The sequence below is a fragment of the Notolepis coatsorum genome, assembly GCF_963971535.1.
Source record: "Notolepis coatsorum genome assembly, chromosome: 4".
Classification (NCBI taxonomy): domain Eukaryota; kingdom Metazoa; phylum Chordata; class Actinopteri; order Aulopiformes; family Paralepididae; genus Notolepis; species Notolepis coatsorum.
In genome coordinates, this window is record NC_140168.1 from 54,986,215 (window position 1) to 55,004,192 (window position 17,978).

General features: G+C 44.4%; 1 protein-coding gene across 4 annotated transcripts in view; it reads right to left on the reverse strand.

The window, feature by feature from the left end:
* Nucleotides 1-10,654, reverse strand: part of abcf1 (ATP-binding cassette, sub-family F (GCN20), member 1) — a 112,355-nt gene extending 101,701 nt beyond the window's left edge. The window contains exons 1-10 of one of the 4 annotated variants that reach the window (XM_084311735.1): nt 10,324-10,652; nt 9,709-9,764; nt 8,588-8,656; nt 8,262-8,376; nt 7,798-7,829; nt 7,527-7,616; nt 5,143-5,202; nt 4,691-4,789; nt 3,284-3,340; nt 2,981-3,109 (exon numbers count right to left, since the gene is read on the reverse strand). In XM_084311735.1, the coding sequence (XP_084167861.1) occupies nt 2,981-3,109; nt 3,284-3,340; nt 4,691-4,789; nt 5,143-5,202; nt 7,527-7,616; nt 7,798-7,829; nt 8,262-8,376; nt 8,588-8,656; nt 9,709-9,764; nt 10,324-10,378 (762 nt within the window). In that variant the 5' untranslated portion in view covers nt 10,379-10,652. Of the gene's footprint in view, nt 1-2,980; nt 3,110-3,283; nt 3,341-4,690; nt 4,790-5,142; nt 5,203-7,526; nt 7,617-7,797; nt 7,830-8,261; nt 8,380-8,587; nt 8,657-9,708; nt 9,765-10,323 lie in introns of all 4 variants that reach the window. The other 3 variants (XM_084311734.1, XM_084311736.1, XM_084311737.1) reach the window with 3 other exon arrangements.
* Between the last annotated feature and the right edge of the window lie 7,324 nt (nt 10,655-17,978).

Sequence of the window (17,978 nt, forward strand, 5' to 3'; positions counted from 1 at the left end):
GCAATCAGGATTGTTAAAGCTAATTAGCCTAATCCATGTAAAAAAAAAAAAAAAAAGAGTAGCCTATATAGTAAACTAAGATTTTAGAATATGTCTGCTAATGAAGTGAAACATTGATTGATCATCCAATTCATTTTTATAGTGTAAAGTTTGGCTACTTCAAATCATTGAAAGAGGAGAGAGCAAGAGAGCTATTGGGCTCAGCCCCTCCTATTCCTCACTGTTGCAGCTGGAGTGGACGTCAAAAACTAAACTTAAGTCAAATGCGAGTGAAACGCACACTGTCGAGTCCTGGCTTTAGGCAGAATCACAATCAGTGGTTTAAGATAAGTTATTTATATTTCAAATGCGATTAATTCATTGCGCACTAGTTACATGTTGCGCACATTATGAACGTCTGCCATTTTGAATGTCTGCCATTTCCACTGCAAAGACGGCACATACGTAACGATCGGTCATGAATATGCGAACTCGACAAAATGTCATTGTTGCAGCCCCAATATAAAGTCTGCAATGCCCTGCTAGCTAGTTTACACCATTAAGGCGCTTTCAACTCAAAAAGAAGGCAATGGCCCTGCCTAACCAAAGTCAGCCCACATCACCCAATTTCTCAGAGAGCTGCACTGGCTTCCCATTGCCGCACAAATCCGCTTCAAGCTTCTTGACCTGGCATTCTGTGCAATGAAGGGAACGGCTCCCTCCAACCTCCGGTCAATGGTCTCTTAAAGGGGAACTCCAACATTTTGGGATATTAGCTTATTTAACATCTTCCCTGGAGTTAGACAAGAAGATACATACCTTTTTTGTCTCCGTGCGTGCATTTAGCTTTGGGAATAGACACTCCGTTAGCATAGCTTAGCTTCATCACTGGAAGTGAGGCAGATCCGTAGCCTTACAGTGCCTTACAGTGTATAGTTTGATTGATTGATTGAAAAGTTTATTAACAGATTGCAGAATACACTCCAAATAAAACTCCAAAACGTTCATGTAAACATGTTGTGACCCGTGTATTCACCACATGGAGAAATAAAAAATTGAATTAGACAATTACGTTTTATAAGCAAATATACTCGGAACAATTTTTTTGACCAACCACTACTCTATGAGCGCAACCAGTGATTTCAACGTGACGCTGTGTGTGTTTACATTCTCATTCATTCAAAAGATCCAAACCGATTGAAGTTTATGGATACCATGACTTGAAATCCTCTTACCTTGACGATTAAAAGCCTCCCCAATTTAGAAAACGGTAATCCAATGGCTGGTATTGTTATATACCGGACGCTCTGAGCTAACCGGAGCTAACACAGACCAGGATCGCAAAGCATAATATAATGACTTCCTTTCTGGGGTTGTCAAAATAAAAGTGCAACGTTTATAGCAGCGGAAAACGTTTATTTTGTACATTATCTAACGTTAACACGAACCTAAACTAACGTTACAACTAACCTAAAGTTAGTTTAGGTTTGTGTTAACGTTAGATAATGTACAAAATAAACGTTTTCCGCTGCTATAAACGTCGCACTTTTATTTTGACAACCCCAGAAAGGAAGTCATTATATTATGCTTTGCGATCCTGGTCTGTGTTAGCTCCGGTTAGCTCAGAGCGTCCGGTATATAACAATACCAGCCATTGGATTACCGTTTTCTAAATTGGGGAGGCTTTTAATCGTCAAGGTAAGAGGATTTCAAGTCATGGTATCCATAAACTTCAATCGGTTTGGATCTTTTGAATGAATGAGAATGTAAACACACACGGCGTCACGTTGAAATCACTGGCTGCGCTCATAGAGTAGTGGTTGGTCAAAAAAATTGTTCCGAGTATATTTGCTTATAAAACGTAATTGTCTAATTCAATTATTTTTTATTTCTCCATGTGGTGAATACACAGGTCACAACATGTTTACATGAACGTTTTGGAGTTGTATTTGCAGTGTATTCTGCAATCTGTTAATAAACTTTTCAATCAATCAATCAAACTATACACTGTAAGGCACTGTAAGGCTACGGATCTGCCTCACTTCCAGTGATGAAGCTAAGCTATGCTAACGGAGCGTCTATTCCCAAAGCTAAATGCACGCACAGAGACAAAAAAGGTATGTATCTTCTTGTCTAACTCCAGGGAAGATGTTAAATAAGCTAATTTCCCAAAATGTTGGAGTTCCCCTTTAACTATACCCTCAAGACTCTTACGCTCCGAGTCTTGAAGCCGCCTGAGACCAACTCTTCTTCAGGGAGGCTATTTTCTGTCCTGGCTCCACAAGCAAACAACATTTCCCACCAGTTAACAGAGCTGAAACTCACCCAGTTTTTTTTTCGACTAAAAGCACTTTCTCAATCAATATCTGAATTTTCAAAAGAAAAACTAACCTGCTTACCATCTCTTACTATTATGTACTACGCTACTATGTCTATACTACTATGCACTCGGAGTGTAGCACTGAAGTTCAGCACCGCTAGACGAACAATCCCACTTACCCTTTACCACCAGAGGTGCACCCCTCCTGCTGACTTGTACACAATTTGTAGGTAGCTTTGGATAAAAGAGTCAGCTAAATGACTAAAAATTTCTAGATCTGCTCGATAGACAATGAATTGGAGACTGATGTTGTGGACCCAGAGAATGATTGAGTTTTTATACCCAAATGAGCTTTAGTCTATGGTAGTGTTTTCGGACTATGGACGTTATTTGCAAGCAGTCATCACAGAGATGCTTTTTTCAACGATGATGATGACCTCAAGTTGTTGCACGTGTATAGTATTTTGTATATTGTGTCGTCTTCTGTCGGAAAACCACAAAGCAAAGTTTCCGATCTGGGACAATAAAATACTGAACAGAACTGAACTGAACCACAGTAACCAATAGCTTAAGAATGTAGCTACAAATAAAAGTGGCCTACAACTTAAAAGTAAAAAAGGTCAAAGAAGAACATCAATTTATTTTAACCAAGAGATACCTTTTAAAAAAGGAGAAACATACCTTCATTGTGTCATCTCCATCGCTATTTTCTTCCTTTTCTTCCTTTTCTTCCTCTCCCTCTTCCTCCTCCTCCTCCTCCTCCTCTTCATCCTCATCATCGCTGCGGGGTGGCCGGGTAGGCTTTACCTTCTGGATAGAAAAAGCAATCATGACAACAAGAATCATGATTACTTGCCAGTTGCCATTGCAAAATGCTATTACTATTCATTCGTGACATATATAGCAAAGTACAAAGGGTCTCGATTGCACATGAAGGGAAACAAACGGGGACGTATAGCAATGTCAATATTGTTCTCCACTTGCCTTTGGCGGTTCTTTCTTGCCTTTCTTTGGCTTCTCGTCTTCGTCCTCCTCTGGCGCCTACAGAACAGACACAGGTGAGGTGAGTCTATAGACAAAATCATACGTCCCCACAAAGTTCTAAACGGTGTGAGCAGTCTGGTTTCCACTGCAGTTGGCCTTGCTGTGGATAAGTGGTGATATCATGTATAAAAATGGCTGATTAAACCCAGTTTTTTTTATTATACCACAACCATTTTATTTAGGATTTTTTTTTGTGACCCCACACTTAATGTATTGCGTAGTTTCAACGTGGAATTAAGGAATATCAAAATAAAAGCACACGTTGAACTTGTCGATCATGCATATTTATTAAAATTATTTATTACAGCACTTTATAAATACACATTTATAAAACAAGGCATATTTAGCCAAAATATTTAGCCAGAAAATGATTTATTAAAAAAATTTATTGTATTACTTGCCAATGCGCGACCCCACTGTCCCCTACCCACGACCCCACTTTGGGTCGCGACCCATAGTTTGAGAACCGCTGATCTAACCCATGTGTGGAACAAGTTGTAAAACACATTGTGATAGATTCCTGTAAAAGAAAGGATTTGTAAAATACCCTGGTATTGCATGACGTCCCCAGATAATGTAGGACATTCCATGTCAGGAATACACCTGTGATTAGGGCTGGGTTAAAAAAAATCGATTTCCCGATTCTGAATAGATCTTCATTTGAATTCCCGTAAAACGGAGTTGTGATTGTTGTCTATATGTACAGCACTTTGGTTGACATGAGTCATGTTAAATGTGCTATATAAATAAATCTGATTGATCATAAAATCCCAACATCGATCTTTTTATAATTTTTTTATCCCCCAATTTAGTCGTTATGCCAATTCCCTTCCTGGTCGTTGCGCACATTGCCCCAATGTCGGTCTGGGGAGGGTGTAGACCAGGGGTGGGCAATTTAGTTTGGCCTCGGTAAAGGCATTTTCCATTAGTTATCCCCGCCCACGTGACCATTTCTAGCATTTCCATTGGCTATAGTGACCGACACAGATGATTGTGGAAATACAACTAATCTTCGAAACCACTTACTGAGACATCACCCAGGCGTGACATATGCAAAAGTCAATGTTCCAATAAAAAGTACATTCATGCAACTGCTTGAGTCAATTCTTAATGTAAACATTGATATTTTTAACAATGCAACATGTTAGAGGGTTCCTTGAACCATTTAAATTGTATAGCATTGAATTTAATCGGAAATCGAATCGATTCGGGACCTTGTGAATCGGAATCTAATCGTTTTGGGAAATCAGTGGCGATACCCAGCCCTACCTGCGATATCCCAGGAAATCCCATGACCAGTGGGAACAGCAGTCCTAGAGTGTCAACTAAACAACACTTCCCTCTCACCTTTGACGGTTTAGGAGGTTCGGCCTTTGTGATCTTCTTCACCGCTTTCTTCTCATCCTCGTCTTTCTTCTCCACTTCGTCCTCCTCGTCAGAGGCGGCCTGATGGCGTCACACAGGGAGAGACGAGTGTGAGAAGCACAGCACGTTCCGTTTATGAAACCAGAGAGCAATTAAAAGCCACATTGGATTAGAGCCACAAACCGATGAATGATGATCTGCGAATTCTCAAGCAGTAGAAGAAGTGTGTGATGGAGAAAGATGGAAATAAAGATAAATGTAAGGGGAAAAAATGCCATTTGTGAGTTGACCGACACCCGTGTCGTCATATCCTATGCTGTGGAACAATGGGGGGGGGGGGGGGGGGGGCGTTGGGCGAGTGCTGGTGAGAAAGCAATAGAGAGTTAAAGATAATAATGAAAGAAATAGAAACAAATATGCATTCTAGCACCCACCTTAACCTTCTTGGGCTTAGCTCTATCTTTTCTCTTGCCCTTAGTCACCTTCTCAACCTCCTGTATCAAAGACGCACAGACACGCACACAGATACTGTATATAATATACACACTCAATTTTCTTTGGGTCACACCGATTTTTATAAGCATGGATGTCGTGGCTTCGAGCAACAAGCATGAGAGGAAAACAGCCTTCTTAGATGCTTGACAGAAGCATAATTTAAGACTACATTGCCGTTTCTACACCCAAGTTGCACTAATGGGCCTATCTCAAGCCCCGCCCAGACCGATTGAAAACTTTATTAACAGCTTGCAGAATGGGTACAATACAGTACGGCTCAATACAAAACAAACTGCTAAGAGGATGCAGACCAGAAAAAGACTTTCGTCTTGTTTACATCGGGGTCCCCCATTTTCAATTCATCATGACATAAACAGATATACAGAACTGTGTAGTAAAAAGAGATCATAAAAAATATATACATCCGAAGGGGAAGCAACTGTACATTGGTGGGGAGGGGGGGATTTGGGCATTTACAGGGGCCAGTTTCTAATTGCAGCCACCCGTAGGTGCTCTTTGAGAGCAGTTTTGAAGGCGGGTAGGGATTCACATTCTTTCACGGTTTTGGGTAGGGCGTTCCACATTATTGTTGCATAATTGCAAAACGTGTTTACCGGTAGTCCCTTGTTTGAGCTGAATCTGGGTTGAACATGATTAAGGGAAGCACCAGTTGTGACTGGAGGATCAAGAAAAGAGGGCAATGCTTGAGATAGGTCAGTTGTCGTTAGTCCAACACACACAGAGATGAGGTGGAATGACGGCAGGACAGAACGGTAGTTAATGGTTACTAACTAGGGCCGTCAACAAATATTATATATTCAAATGAATAATCAAAATTGTAAAAAGAAACATTCAATTATGAAAATTTATATTCAATTGTGAAAAAGAAAAAAAATTGTCCTTTTGACCTCTCACATGGGCCTGAATGCGCTGCATGACGGACAGGAGAAGGGGAACAGCACTTTCATTTAGCGGATTGAAAATTAAATGTAGGTATTTTCCTTGAGCAGAAGAACATGCCAATAATTCTACAACAACTGCATTGCATTGAACTCGTAATTTTCAATTTAGGATAGATACACCTCTAGCAGACAATACTATAAAACAACCAGTAAACAGGCTGGTTAACAGAGCAACAGTCAAACCTGAACAATGAAAAATGCAAACTCTGCACTGGTCCTACACTGTTGTCTCCCAACAGTAGGCCGAAACAATACATTAGGCTAACTCAGTGGTTCTCAACCCATTTGATGCTGGGGCACAATTGTATAAGAATTAAAACTCCAAGGATCATTCCGATTTTAAATGTCATAGGAAGGATGATCATACAAGAGATAGCAAAATATTAGCAGCTGTTGGCCAGGGAACAAAATTGATTAACTATGAGTGGAAAAAGCATTTTCATATAGTTTTATTCTTATTGTTTTATGTTGGGTTTTTTGGGGGGGGGGTTAAATCCCACACCCAAACTGACTTCAAGCCAAGGCACAGCAGTTGAGAAACAACTGGGCTAAAAGCCTCCACACACACTGGAATTATGTCCATCTTTCTGTAACCCTTCCCAGAATAAATGCCCCCATTATGGACAAAATCTTTAGTTGTGAATGATGGGTCAGCTAACTTGGGTCATTCTGTGTAATAGGGTCACAGATGGCCGATTACGTGCCGATCCATGCTGTCGTTCTGGTAGTGTTAGAACTTTTGGGGCATAGTCGTGCAGTGGCTGATGTTATATGGCCGCTACGAGGCTGTCGTGGTGAGTGAACAATAGGGTGAACAATATGTACAACTTTAAAAAGAAAGCAAGTACTGAAGATTAACTGGAATATGTGCAAGAACAATTTCATTGCATGAGAACGAAAGCCTTGTTACGCATCATCTTGGACAAAACTCTTTGACCACGACATACACTGCTTCGGGAAAAACAGCAGAGCTACCAGATGAGCATTGAAAAGGGTAGATATTATAACAAAGCAGATGGAAATAATTTCCATGCATGTGTGTGAAATGTTGTGCTGGGCCAGCGGTTAGCTAAAGCCATGTTGAAAGTATGCGTGTCAGCTGGCCACAATCTGACATACCGGTACAATAAAACGTAAAAGACGGTCAAAATCGCAGTGTGTGGAATGTGGATACCTTTACTGACCGGTCATTTACCAAAGCCAGATAGAAATAGCCAACATGAGTGATGCATGCAGTCGAGCCATGCTGCGTTATACACTTCTACATATTACAAAACATAACACAGGCGTATACAGCACAAATAAATTAAACCATTCAGGCACCTCCAGTTGAGTTTATGCAGAATAAAACAGCCGTGTACCTTTTTCAACTGCATATCATCCATGTCAAAGTCACCATCACCCTCTTCGTCGCTCCGGCCGTGACTGAGAGCAGCAAAGATATTCCCGCCCTGAGGGAATCAGAAAGACTTGTTTACAGAAAACACTTAAAAAGGAATTTTGTGCAGAGACACATTAGAGATTCACATGATATGCAGACAAAGCAACAGAGAGGAGGTCAAAGTGAACAGCTTCCCAAACCAACACCTCCCTTTTCACAAGGTTTACAACAAAAACAGTCAACAGACATACCTTATTTTTCTTGCCTCCTTTACTGGGGATGTCTGTGAAAAAAATACATTTGATTTGAAAACCAGAATTACTGTTGATGAATATACAAATGCAAAATAGCGTTGGCTGAAGAAATGTATATCATGATAATCGTAAGAAATGCTTTTCCAATATCACATCAACTATTCACATATACAAAATCACAATGCAAGTGACGTTCCATTGCATTGAACAGAATGTTAATGAAAAATGTGCTATGAAACTTAATTATTTTACTTTCAGATGACATTCCCCAAAATATTCTAGATCTCATTTTGTGAGCAATTTGAGATAATATGTGCTCCTTATAGTTAGTTTAGACAAAATATTTTTGAATGACGATATCATATCTTCATCATAATATGATGTCACTAAAGGCCGATGCACTGCACAAGCTGGGTCAATCCAGCTGACGATTCCCGGGAGGGCACAAGCAGTCGACGTACCCGGTTCATCCTCGTCGCTGGCTGGCACCGACAGCTTCTTCATCCTCTGCAGAATATCCTCATCATCATCCTCATCCCCAGCTCGCCCTTTCCGGCGGTCTTTCTTCTTTTTCTGCTGCTGAAATAAGACATTTTTTATAAAAACAACATGGTAAATATTGGCCACGGTACGACACAAGACATTTCAACCTTAAAAGAAATTATTAAAAATACAAATAAAAGAATACAAATTTCACAACTCTTGATGTTTCCTTGATTGCGTTACATTTTGTAAGTATTATGGTTACTAAATTGGCCACAGGCCTGCTGTTCAGAGAGACTCCTACCTGCTTTGATTGGGTTTCCTTAGACGTCTCCTCTTCAACTTTGACATCTGTGGCAAGTTCTTCAAAGAACTGATGAAAGACATTCAGATAGGAAAGACTAAAGATGAGATACATACTAGCAGACAGATCATGTAGCTTGAGTGAAAATTTACAATTATCATCATCTCAAATGAAATAAACTGTACTCAAGTGATTTATAATATGCCTCACATTCACACACCAACGGCGAAGGCAACCATGCAAGGTGCCAACCTGCTCATCAGGAGCAGTTAGGAGTTAAGTGTCTTGCTCAAGGACACTTTTACCAGACAGTACTGTATATTTGCATATCACATATGTCACAAATGTAACAGTACTATATACCTGTATGTCATGTATGTCCCTATGATGCCATATATGTTGTGTATGTCATAAATGTCACTATTAATTGAAAATGGGGGACCCTGATGTAAACAAGACAAACGTCTTTCTCTGGTCTGCATCCCCTTAACAATTGTATGTATTGAGCCGTACTTTATTGTACCCATTCTGCAATCTGTTAAATAAAGTTCATTCATGTGGGCGGCTACGTGGCGTAGTGGGCAAGGCGCTCGCCACGAATAACGGAGACGCTGGGCTTGCCTGTTCGAGCCCAGCGCTCCACATTGCTTTCAGTTTAGCTGGTCGTCCGTACTAATACACATTGGCCGTATTAGGGGGTGGGAAACTGATGGGTGGGGATCGGGCGTTGTGGACAGCGACTCCTACAGGTCGGTTGGTGCGCCTGCGCAGTAGAATCAGGAAGTGTCGGGGGCAGCGTGAGCCTCCCACACGTTACTCCTCGCCACTGAGAGATCGAGCTGCGCAGGTGAAAAGATGAGACTGCTGTTACCTCAAGTACCGGAGGGGACTTGTGCTATGTATGACTTAGTCCACATTGCAGCCGGCTTGTGGGAGGCAAGAAACAGCGTTCGTGACAGGGGAGGGTTGAATTGGATGATACGAAATTGGGATGGGAGAAAATATAGAAAATGGGAGAAAAAGTGGATACAAAAAAATAAAGTTCATTCATTCATTCATCACCACTGTACCTCCTGAGCACTGTCGCACGTGAGTATAAACAGGCCTAACAGTATACTCACACTCTTTTTCCCCTTCTTATCTTTCTTTCCTTTCTTCACAGTTTTATCAGTAGCTGCTGTTAGAAGACAGAACATTAGGTTTAAGTGTGTGCGTGTGGGGAAACAGGGAGGATACATATTTTGACTGTCACAACGCAATATTACACTAGTCTTCGTAAGTAAGTGACATGACACTGATGTTGCCAGCTAGTACTAATGACACCGACACGACTCACACAGCGACACGCTAACGGGTTGTGAAACGACACAGGTCTGTTATAATGATACCTGGTGTGTGGCTGCTTTCACGTTCAAGTTCAGACGAAACTGTCAAGACACTAACTTCAGTGAATACATTGGCATTGCATCACTTTCACAATGAATGGCCTCAAGCATGATGCCTATAATAGGGCTAGCGTGAGCGTCGCAAACCATGACACTGTGAAAAAGCTATAACATCTCTTAAAGATTATCCGTTTTTCAAAGAAGACTCACTTTAAGTGGCTATGATATTATAGCTAACTGACAAGACAATGCAGTGGCGCTGCTGTCAACTTGCCAGCCAACATTACAAGACAACAGTCAGCAGCTAGCATTGATTTAGCTTCACAACTAAGCTAGTTAACACTGGCTTACCGGCTGCTGGGGCTGCTTCTTCGCCCTCCCACTCTTCTTTCGCTTTCTTGGGCATTTTTCCGCTGACGTTATTTTGATTTTAAGGATCAAATGCGACTTTTGTTACAAAATAACTTATTTCGGTGTTTTCAGAAAGTGGTTTTTATCAGGCACAAAACTGACATGCGGCCTGTTTTCCCACTCTCTGGATGATGGTGATGATGATGCAGCAACACCACCGAGTTCTATTTACCAGTTCCGCTGATCTGTGGCAGGTCGACCCAACAGCGCCCCCCGAGGACGCACACAGCAACACGAACATGTGCAAGAAAACACTGCAGTTTGATTGAAACTATACTCAAATCGAAGGTTATCCTATAACCCTAGTTATATGAGTAATAGCGAGCGCTTTGCTCTATTGGAACTATCCCTTTAATCATATTCTATCATGAAAACTTTCACCACGTCTACGCACCTGCCTGACCACTCCCACATCCGCTCCTATATAAGCGGTGTCATGGCCATACTATCAGCTCCTTCCCCAGTCTTTCACCGCCAAAACGGAAGGCCTATTGCTTATTAACAGCGGAGCAGTGCTGCCGTTGCTTCCGCGTTTTCCCTGATTGGCTGCGACACGCCCCGCGGCAGGCGCGGCAACCGCAGAGCGGAGCGGCAGAGCTTGCAGCATTATGTAACCGCCCTAATCCGCCATGATTTTCATTCGAAGCTCAGCTCACCTGGCAGCGCAGCGGTCCTGCGGTCCGTTGTTGACAAGTTCGAATCCCATCAAATTTTTTTTTTAACGTGTATTCTTTCGCCGGTTCAAGTTTCAAGTTTCAAGTTTCTTTAATAGTTGTCATACAGAAGTACAGAATACTTTTGTACAAAATGCTTCTTACTGTTGCGCTCCAGAGACTGTGCAAGACAAGATAAGTATGAAATAAAAGCATAGTAAAATTAGAAGTAAAAAAAAGAGGTCACAGTGTTCAGTTTAGACATATGTACAATGTTCGATGCAGAATAGACGTAGTTACCATACAATATACAATACTGTGCAGTGTACTAATATACAATACTATATAGTGCAAGGCAGAAATGGAGAAATGGGACGAGGTGCAATTTAGGTACAATTCACAGTAGGTGTACGAGTTGTAGTGCAAATCCTTTATCAATAAATATAAAGTGTAAGTGTGTTTGTGTGATCTAAAGTGTGGAGAGTGGGTGCTGCAGTGTGTTGTTTGTTTGAGTGAGTGTGTGCGTGTGGGTGTGTGTGCTGTGTGCATTTGATGGTTGTTGCATAGTGATTATTGTTCGTTTAGCGATTATTGTTCGTTTAGCAGCCTGATGGCCTGGGGATAGAAGCTTCTTCTGAGTCTTTCTGTGCTCGCCTTAAGACTCCGGTATCGCTTGCCTGACCGCAGCAGTTCAAAGAGGCAGTTGTTCGGGTGGCTCGAGTCCTTAATAATTATCTTAGCCTTCCCCTTGCACCGCTTGTTGTAAATGTTCTGGAGGGTGGGAAACCCCCCTCCAATTGTGCGTTCGGCTGAACGTGTCACTCTTTGTAGTCTGCTACGGTCTTGTGCAGTGCTATTCCCAAACCAGGAGGTGATGTTGCCGGTCAGGATGCTCTCTATTGTACATGAGTAGAAGTTCCTAAGGATCTTCTGACTGACTTGGAACTTCCTTAGGCGCCTTAGGAAGTAGAGGCGTTGTCGTGCCTTCTTCACAACACTGTCAATGTGTGTGGTCCATGTCAAGTCCTCGGATATGTGGGCTCCGAGGTACTTGAAACTGTTCACTCTCTCAACCGGTGCCCCGTCGATGCTGAGGGGGCTGTAGTCCTTGACCCCCGACCTCCTGAAGTCCACAATCATCTCTTTTGTTTTGCTGACGTTCAGGGAGAGGCAGTTCTCCTGACACCACTGTGACAGGTTCTCTACCTCTTCCAGGTAGGCCCTTTCGTCGTTGGCAGAGATCAGGCCCACCACTACTGTGTCATCAGCAAATTTGATGATGGTGTTGTTGTTCCGCTGTGCTACGCAGTCATGTGTGTACAGGGAGTAGAGGAGGGGGCTCAGAACACAGCCCTGGGGGGCCCCTATGTTGAGCGTGATGGATGAGGAGGTGCAGTTGCCGGCTCTTACCACCTGGGGTAAGCGAAAGGCCTCTCCTCTGTCCTGATTCTCCTAGATCTATCTGCAGCCTTCGACACAGTCAACCATCAGATCCTCCTCGCGGCCCTCGCAGGAATGGGAGTGGCTGGATCTGCGCTGACATGGCTGACATCATACCTCAATGACCGCTCCTACCAAGTGTCATGGAGAGGGACTCTGTCGGCCACCCGCCCCCTCCGGACGGGTGTCCCCCAGGGCTCGGTCCTAGGACCCCTTCTCTTCTCCCTCTACACTAAATCACTGGGTAACATTATCACATCTCATGGCTTCTCATATCATTGTTATGCCGATGATACTCAACTCTTCCTCTCCTTCCCTCCCTCAGATATCCACGTCTCTGAGCGGATCTCGGCCTGTCTGTCCGACATCTCCGCCTGGATGACGACCAACCACCTCAAACTGAACCTAAGCAAAACAGAATTGCTCCACCTGCCGGCCAAATCCTCCCCCCTGACCGACCTCTCCATCACAGTCGAGAATGCAGCTGTGACCGCGTCGCCGACCGCCAAGAACCTTGGTGTTGTCCTCGACGACCAGTTGAACTTCTCTGCTCACATCGCAGCGACAACCAGAACCTGCAGATTCCTCCTGAGCAACGTCAGAAGGATACGCCCCTTCCTGACAAAAGAAGCCACCCAACTCCTCGTCCAATCAACAGTCATCTCCCGCCTCGACTACTGCAACGCACTGCTAGCTGGCCTCCCGGCCACTGCCACCAAGCCTCTTCAACTCATTCAAAATGCAGCGGCCCGCCTGATCTCAAACCTACCGAAGTCAGCCCATGTCACCCCACTTCTTAGGGACCTGCACTGGCTCCCCATTGCTGCACGTATCCGCTTCAAGGCCCTCGACCTAGCATACCGTGCGGCAAAGGGAACCGCTCCCGCCTACCTCCGGTCAATGGTCTCTAACTACACACCCTCAAGACCCCTACGCTCTGCGTCTTCTGGCCGCCTCAGATCTACTCCTATCCAAGCTCCCGGAGGGTCATCAAAGAGAAGCCGCCTATTCTCAGTCCTTGCCCCACAATGGTGGAATGAACTACCCATCCCAGTTAGGACAGCCGAATCCCGTCCAATCTTTCGCCGTCGACTAAAGACTCACTTCTTCAACCATTATCTGAAATGATTAAAAAAAAAAAAAAAATCTAACCCCGACTAACCTTAATGTCATGCACTTGTCCTAATAAACTAACCTACACTGTAACACGCAACACTTTGATGAACATTGTTACTCAGCTGATAGAGTTATACCCTTCTTGCTGTCTTGTCGCACAGAACTTGTAAGTCGCTTTGGATAAAAGCGTCAGCTAAATGACTAAATGTAAATGTAAATGGGGTCTGCCCGTCAGGAAGTCCAAGACCCACTGGCACAGGTCATAGTTCAAGCCCAGGTCCCTGAGCTTGGCTATGAGTTTGGAGGGGACTATGGTATTGAATGCTGAGCTGTAGTCGATGAACAGCATTCTCACATAGTTCCCCTGCCTCTTGTCCAGATGTGATGCTGCTGTGTGCAGCACATGGGCTATGGCGTCCTCCGTGGACCTGTTGGGGCGATATGCAAATTGCAGAGGGTCCAGGTTGATGGGGAGGGAGGAACAGATGTAGCCCTTCACTAGCTTCTCAAAGCACTTCATGGCTATGGAGGTGAGGGCTACAGGGCGGTAGTCGTTGAGGCAAGCGGGCGTAGATTTTTTGGGTACAGGGATGATGGTGGACTTCTTCAGACAGGTGGGGATGACAGCCTGTTCCAAGGACAGGTTGAAGATGTCAGTGAATACCGGGGCCAGTTGGTCGGCACAGACTTTTAGGACGCGGCCGGGGATGCCGTCCGGTCCTGCTGCCTTCCTGATATTCACTTTTTTAAAGATCCGTCTCACCTCATGCTCTGTTACCCTGAACACTGAGTCTCCATCAGCAGACCCCCCCCCCCATTGCCGTGGTTTGTAGGCTGGTGTTGTTATTCACAGCCTCAAACCTCGCATAGAAGGAATTGAGATCATTTGCTAAGGAGATGTCACTGTTCAGTTTGAGGGGGGTTCCTTTGTAGTCTGTCATTGTTCTGAGGCCCTGCCACATGCCTCTAGAGTCAGCCTGTTCAAACTGAAGTTCAACTTTATCCCTGTAACGCCGTTTTGCCTCTATTACTGCTCTCCTGACGTTGTATCTTGCCATCTTGTGTTCTTCCATGTTGCCTGTCACCAGCCCGGTGTTGTATGCTGATGTGCGCACTTTCAGAGCCTCACGGACGGATTTGTCTACCCAGGGCTTTTGATTTGGGTAGATTTTAATTTTGGTGGAGGGGATTGTTTCTTCTACCTGAGTACAGACATAGTCAATCACCGTTTCGGTGTATTCGTTAATATTGGCTGTGTTATCACGGAATACACTCCAGTCTGTGCTTTCCAGTACAGCTTGGAGTGACTCCTCTGACGTCACGGCCCAACGCTTAACCTCTCGCGAGACCACCGGCGTTCGCTTGAGACTTTGTTTGTACTTTGGCAAAAGAAATATTGCGGCGTGATCGCTTTTACCGAATGGACTAAGAGCCTGTGACTTGTACCCATTCTTAAATTGCGAGTATACATGGTCTAATATGTTCTCGCCTCTGGTGGGACAGGTCACATGCTGATAGAAATTCGGCAACACCTTTTTAAGACGCGCGCTGTTAAAATCCCCCAAAACCAAAATGGTTAAGGTTAGGCATGGTTAAGGTTAAGGTTAAGGTTAGGCATTGTTTCGGAGTTGGTTAAGGTTAGAACGGTTAAGTTTAGGCGCTGTTAAGGAGCTGGTTAAGGTTAGAGTTTGTCTTAGAGAATGGCAATATTCTTTCTATGGTTAAGGTTAAGGTTAGGCATGGTTAAGGTTAAGGTTAGGCATTGTTTCGGAGTTGGTTAAGGTTAGAACGGTTAAGTTTAGGCGCTGTTAAGGAGCTGGTTAAGGTTAGCGTTTGTCTTAGAGAATGGCAATAGACAGCCTATTTCCGCATTGCCGCTCTCTCGCGCTGCCGTGGTCACATGGTCAAATTGTCACATTCTTGCACTCCTCCGCTGTTAAAAAGCAACACGCAAACGGAAGACCGTGGGGTCCTCAGTGAGTCAGAGCAGAGCCATAGGCGGCGCGTATATAAGGCTAGGGGGGGCTATGCCTACCCAGAATATTATGCTCGGAATCTTGAAATGTATATAATATATGCGCAGGCTGCTGGCTATTGTGTGTGTCTTGTGCTGCAGCCGGCTGGCCGAGGTGTCAACGACGAAGGTGTCAATCGGTGGCAGCGTTTAACATTCCAGGTACAGGCAGTAACCAATCACGCATAGGCTCAGGTTAAATAATGTAATTTAGACGCTGCACCGCCGGGCTGGCCCTGGGCATAACTACCGATCACCTGAGGCTGTATGTTGTTTTCTCTTGGCAAACAAGGGCTTGCTCTAAGAGGACATGATGAGAGTCCGAGTTCATCAAATCGTGGAAACTTTTTAGAGCTACTGTATGTACATTGTTTTCAAAGCATGATGAGATCTAAATTACGAAAAACGTTCACTTCATTGCAACTTGTGATTCAAGTTGTGAACACGGTCTTTCTCACCAAGACGAAACGTTGCATTTATCTGCATTAAGGTAAGACAATGGTTAATATATTATTGGATGCCTTCATTTGAACACTTAATTTGCACTATATATAAATGAGTGGGGCTCGCTGTAGTATAGCCTAGTAGTGTGTGTGTGTATATGAAATCAGAACCTGGACAGTTTGCGTGCAACCAAAAATAAAAGGTCTAATTTTTCGCGCTGCCCGCGGGGGGCGTTCCCTTTAGAGCCTTCCCACCCCCAAAGCCCACGCGCCGCCTATGAGCAGAGCGCTCACTATTACTCATGTAACTACCGTAATTCCTCTAATAGTAACCCCGGCTTGTATTTGTTTCAACTGTAGCGGGTACCAGGCTTGTATTAGGAGGAGGCCTGTATAAGAGGGAGGCCTATATTTCAAATTTTCAAACGGATCATAATGAATAAATCAACATTTTGTGTCAGTTTGAACCCAGTAAAATGTACTGGGTTCATTTATTGAAACCAAGTACTGTATGAAATAGTAAACAGTGCAATTACAGGTGGTCACTGGTCATTTCAACGTTTTCAAAGTGAAATCAAGTAACTAGCTCAGTACGCAGCTCAGTATATTAGTAACCCGGCTTGTATTAGGAGGCCGGCTTATAATTGCTTAGCTCAAGAGCGCACCCGGCCATTAATAGAGACCCGGCTTGTATTTGAGACCCGGTTACTATTAGAGGAATTACGGTAGTTATATTTATTTATAACTTGGAACACAAGAGCAGAGCGGAAGCTCGACAGATGTACCCGCTGAGGTCCCCTACAACCATCAGAATACCGGGGAGGATCCGGGCCCCCCCCTAGCGAGGGACGGGAGGGAGATCGGACCCGACTGTGCGAAGGGGGTTTAGCGCCCCACCGCATTGTATATATTCCCTCCCCGCCGTATGTATATCTCTCTCCCACCCACCCACCCCCTCCTAATGTACAGTCCCCTCCCCATCATATGTATATACTCTGTCAGGATCTAGGGTTAACAGTACTGTATATTTGAATACCGTTTATGTCACAAATGTATCAGTACTAAATACCTATATGTCCCTATGCCATAAATGTCATGTATGTTGTGTATGTCATAAATGTCTATATGAATTGAAAATGGGGGACCCTGATGGAAACAAGACAAACGTCTTTCTCAGGTCTGCATCCCCTTAACAATTGTGTGTATTGAGCCGTACTGTATTGTACCCATTCTGCAATCTGTTAAATAAAGTTTTCATTCATTCATTCATTCATTCACTCAAACGCACAGGGTGAGCAGACCGTGGGACTTACCTTTGTTTAGAAGGGGCCGCGACTACTCGGACCCGCATCCCACACGCCACCAGGGAATGGGCGTGAAGCAAAAAAAAACGTCACAGCTCCCAACATCGCGGGGTCTGGGTAAAAAAAAAAAAAAAAAACTGTGGCAAGGCCGTAGCAGCGGGGCGCGGAGGAGGTCCCAGCCCCAGGCCACATCCCGGGGGCTAGGACCCCCTGAAAAAGGGGGCCTGGTGAGGTCAACGAGGCCACGGTATCGAGACCCCACCAGATGGTCACTGGTGAGACCACCCCCCACATCGCCAGCGTATCGGACAGGGCCTAAACCAGGTGAAGGCCCTTCTCCCCTTGGCACGCCGCTCCGAAGCGCTCCCAAGGAGGCTTCCCCCCCACAATATCGTGGGGCCAGCCGGCGCACCGGGGAGACAACCCTCCAAGGAGGTTGATCCCTCAATCCAGGCCGACAGCTCCCAAGAGTAGAACTCGACCTGCGCCCGGAGCACTGTGGACTAGACGGGCGCCTAAGGGGCTTACTGTAAGAACAGTATCCCGGCGGAAAGGGTGTTTCGGTATGCTGTGCACCATGTCACAATCTCCACGAACCCTGACCCCGCCAATTTATTAATCCCGC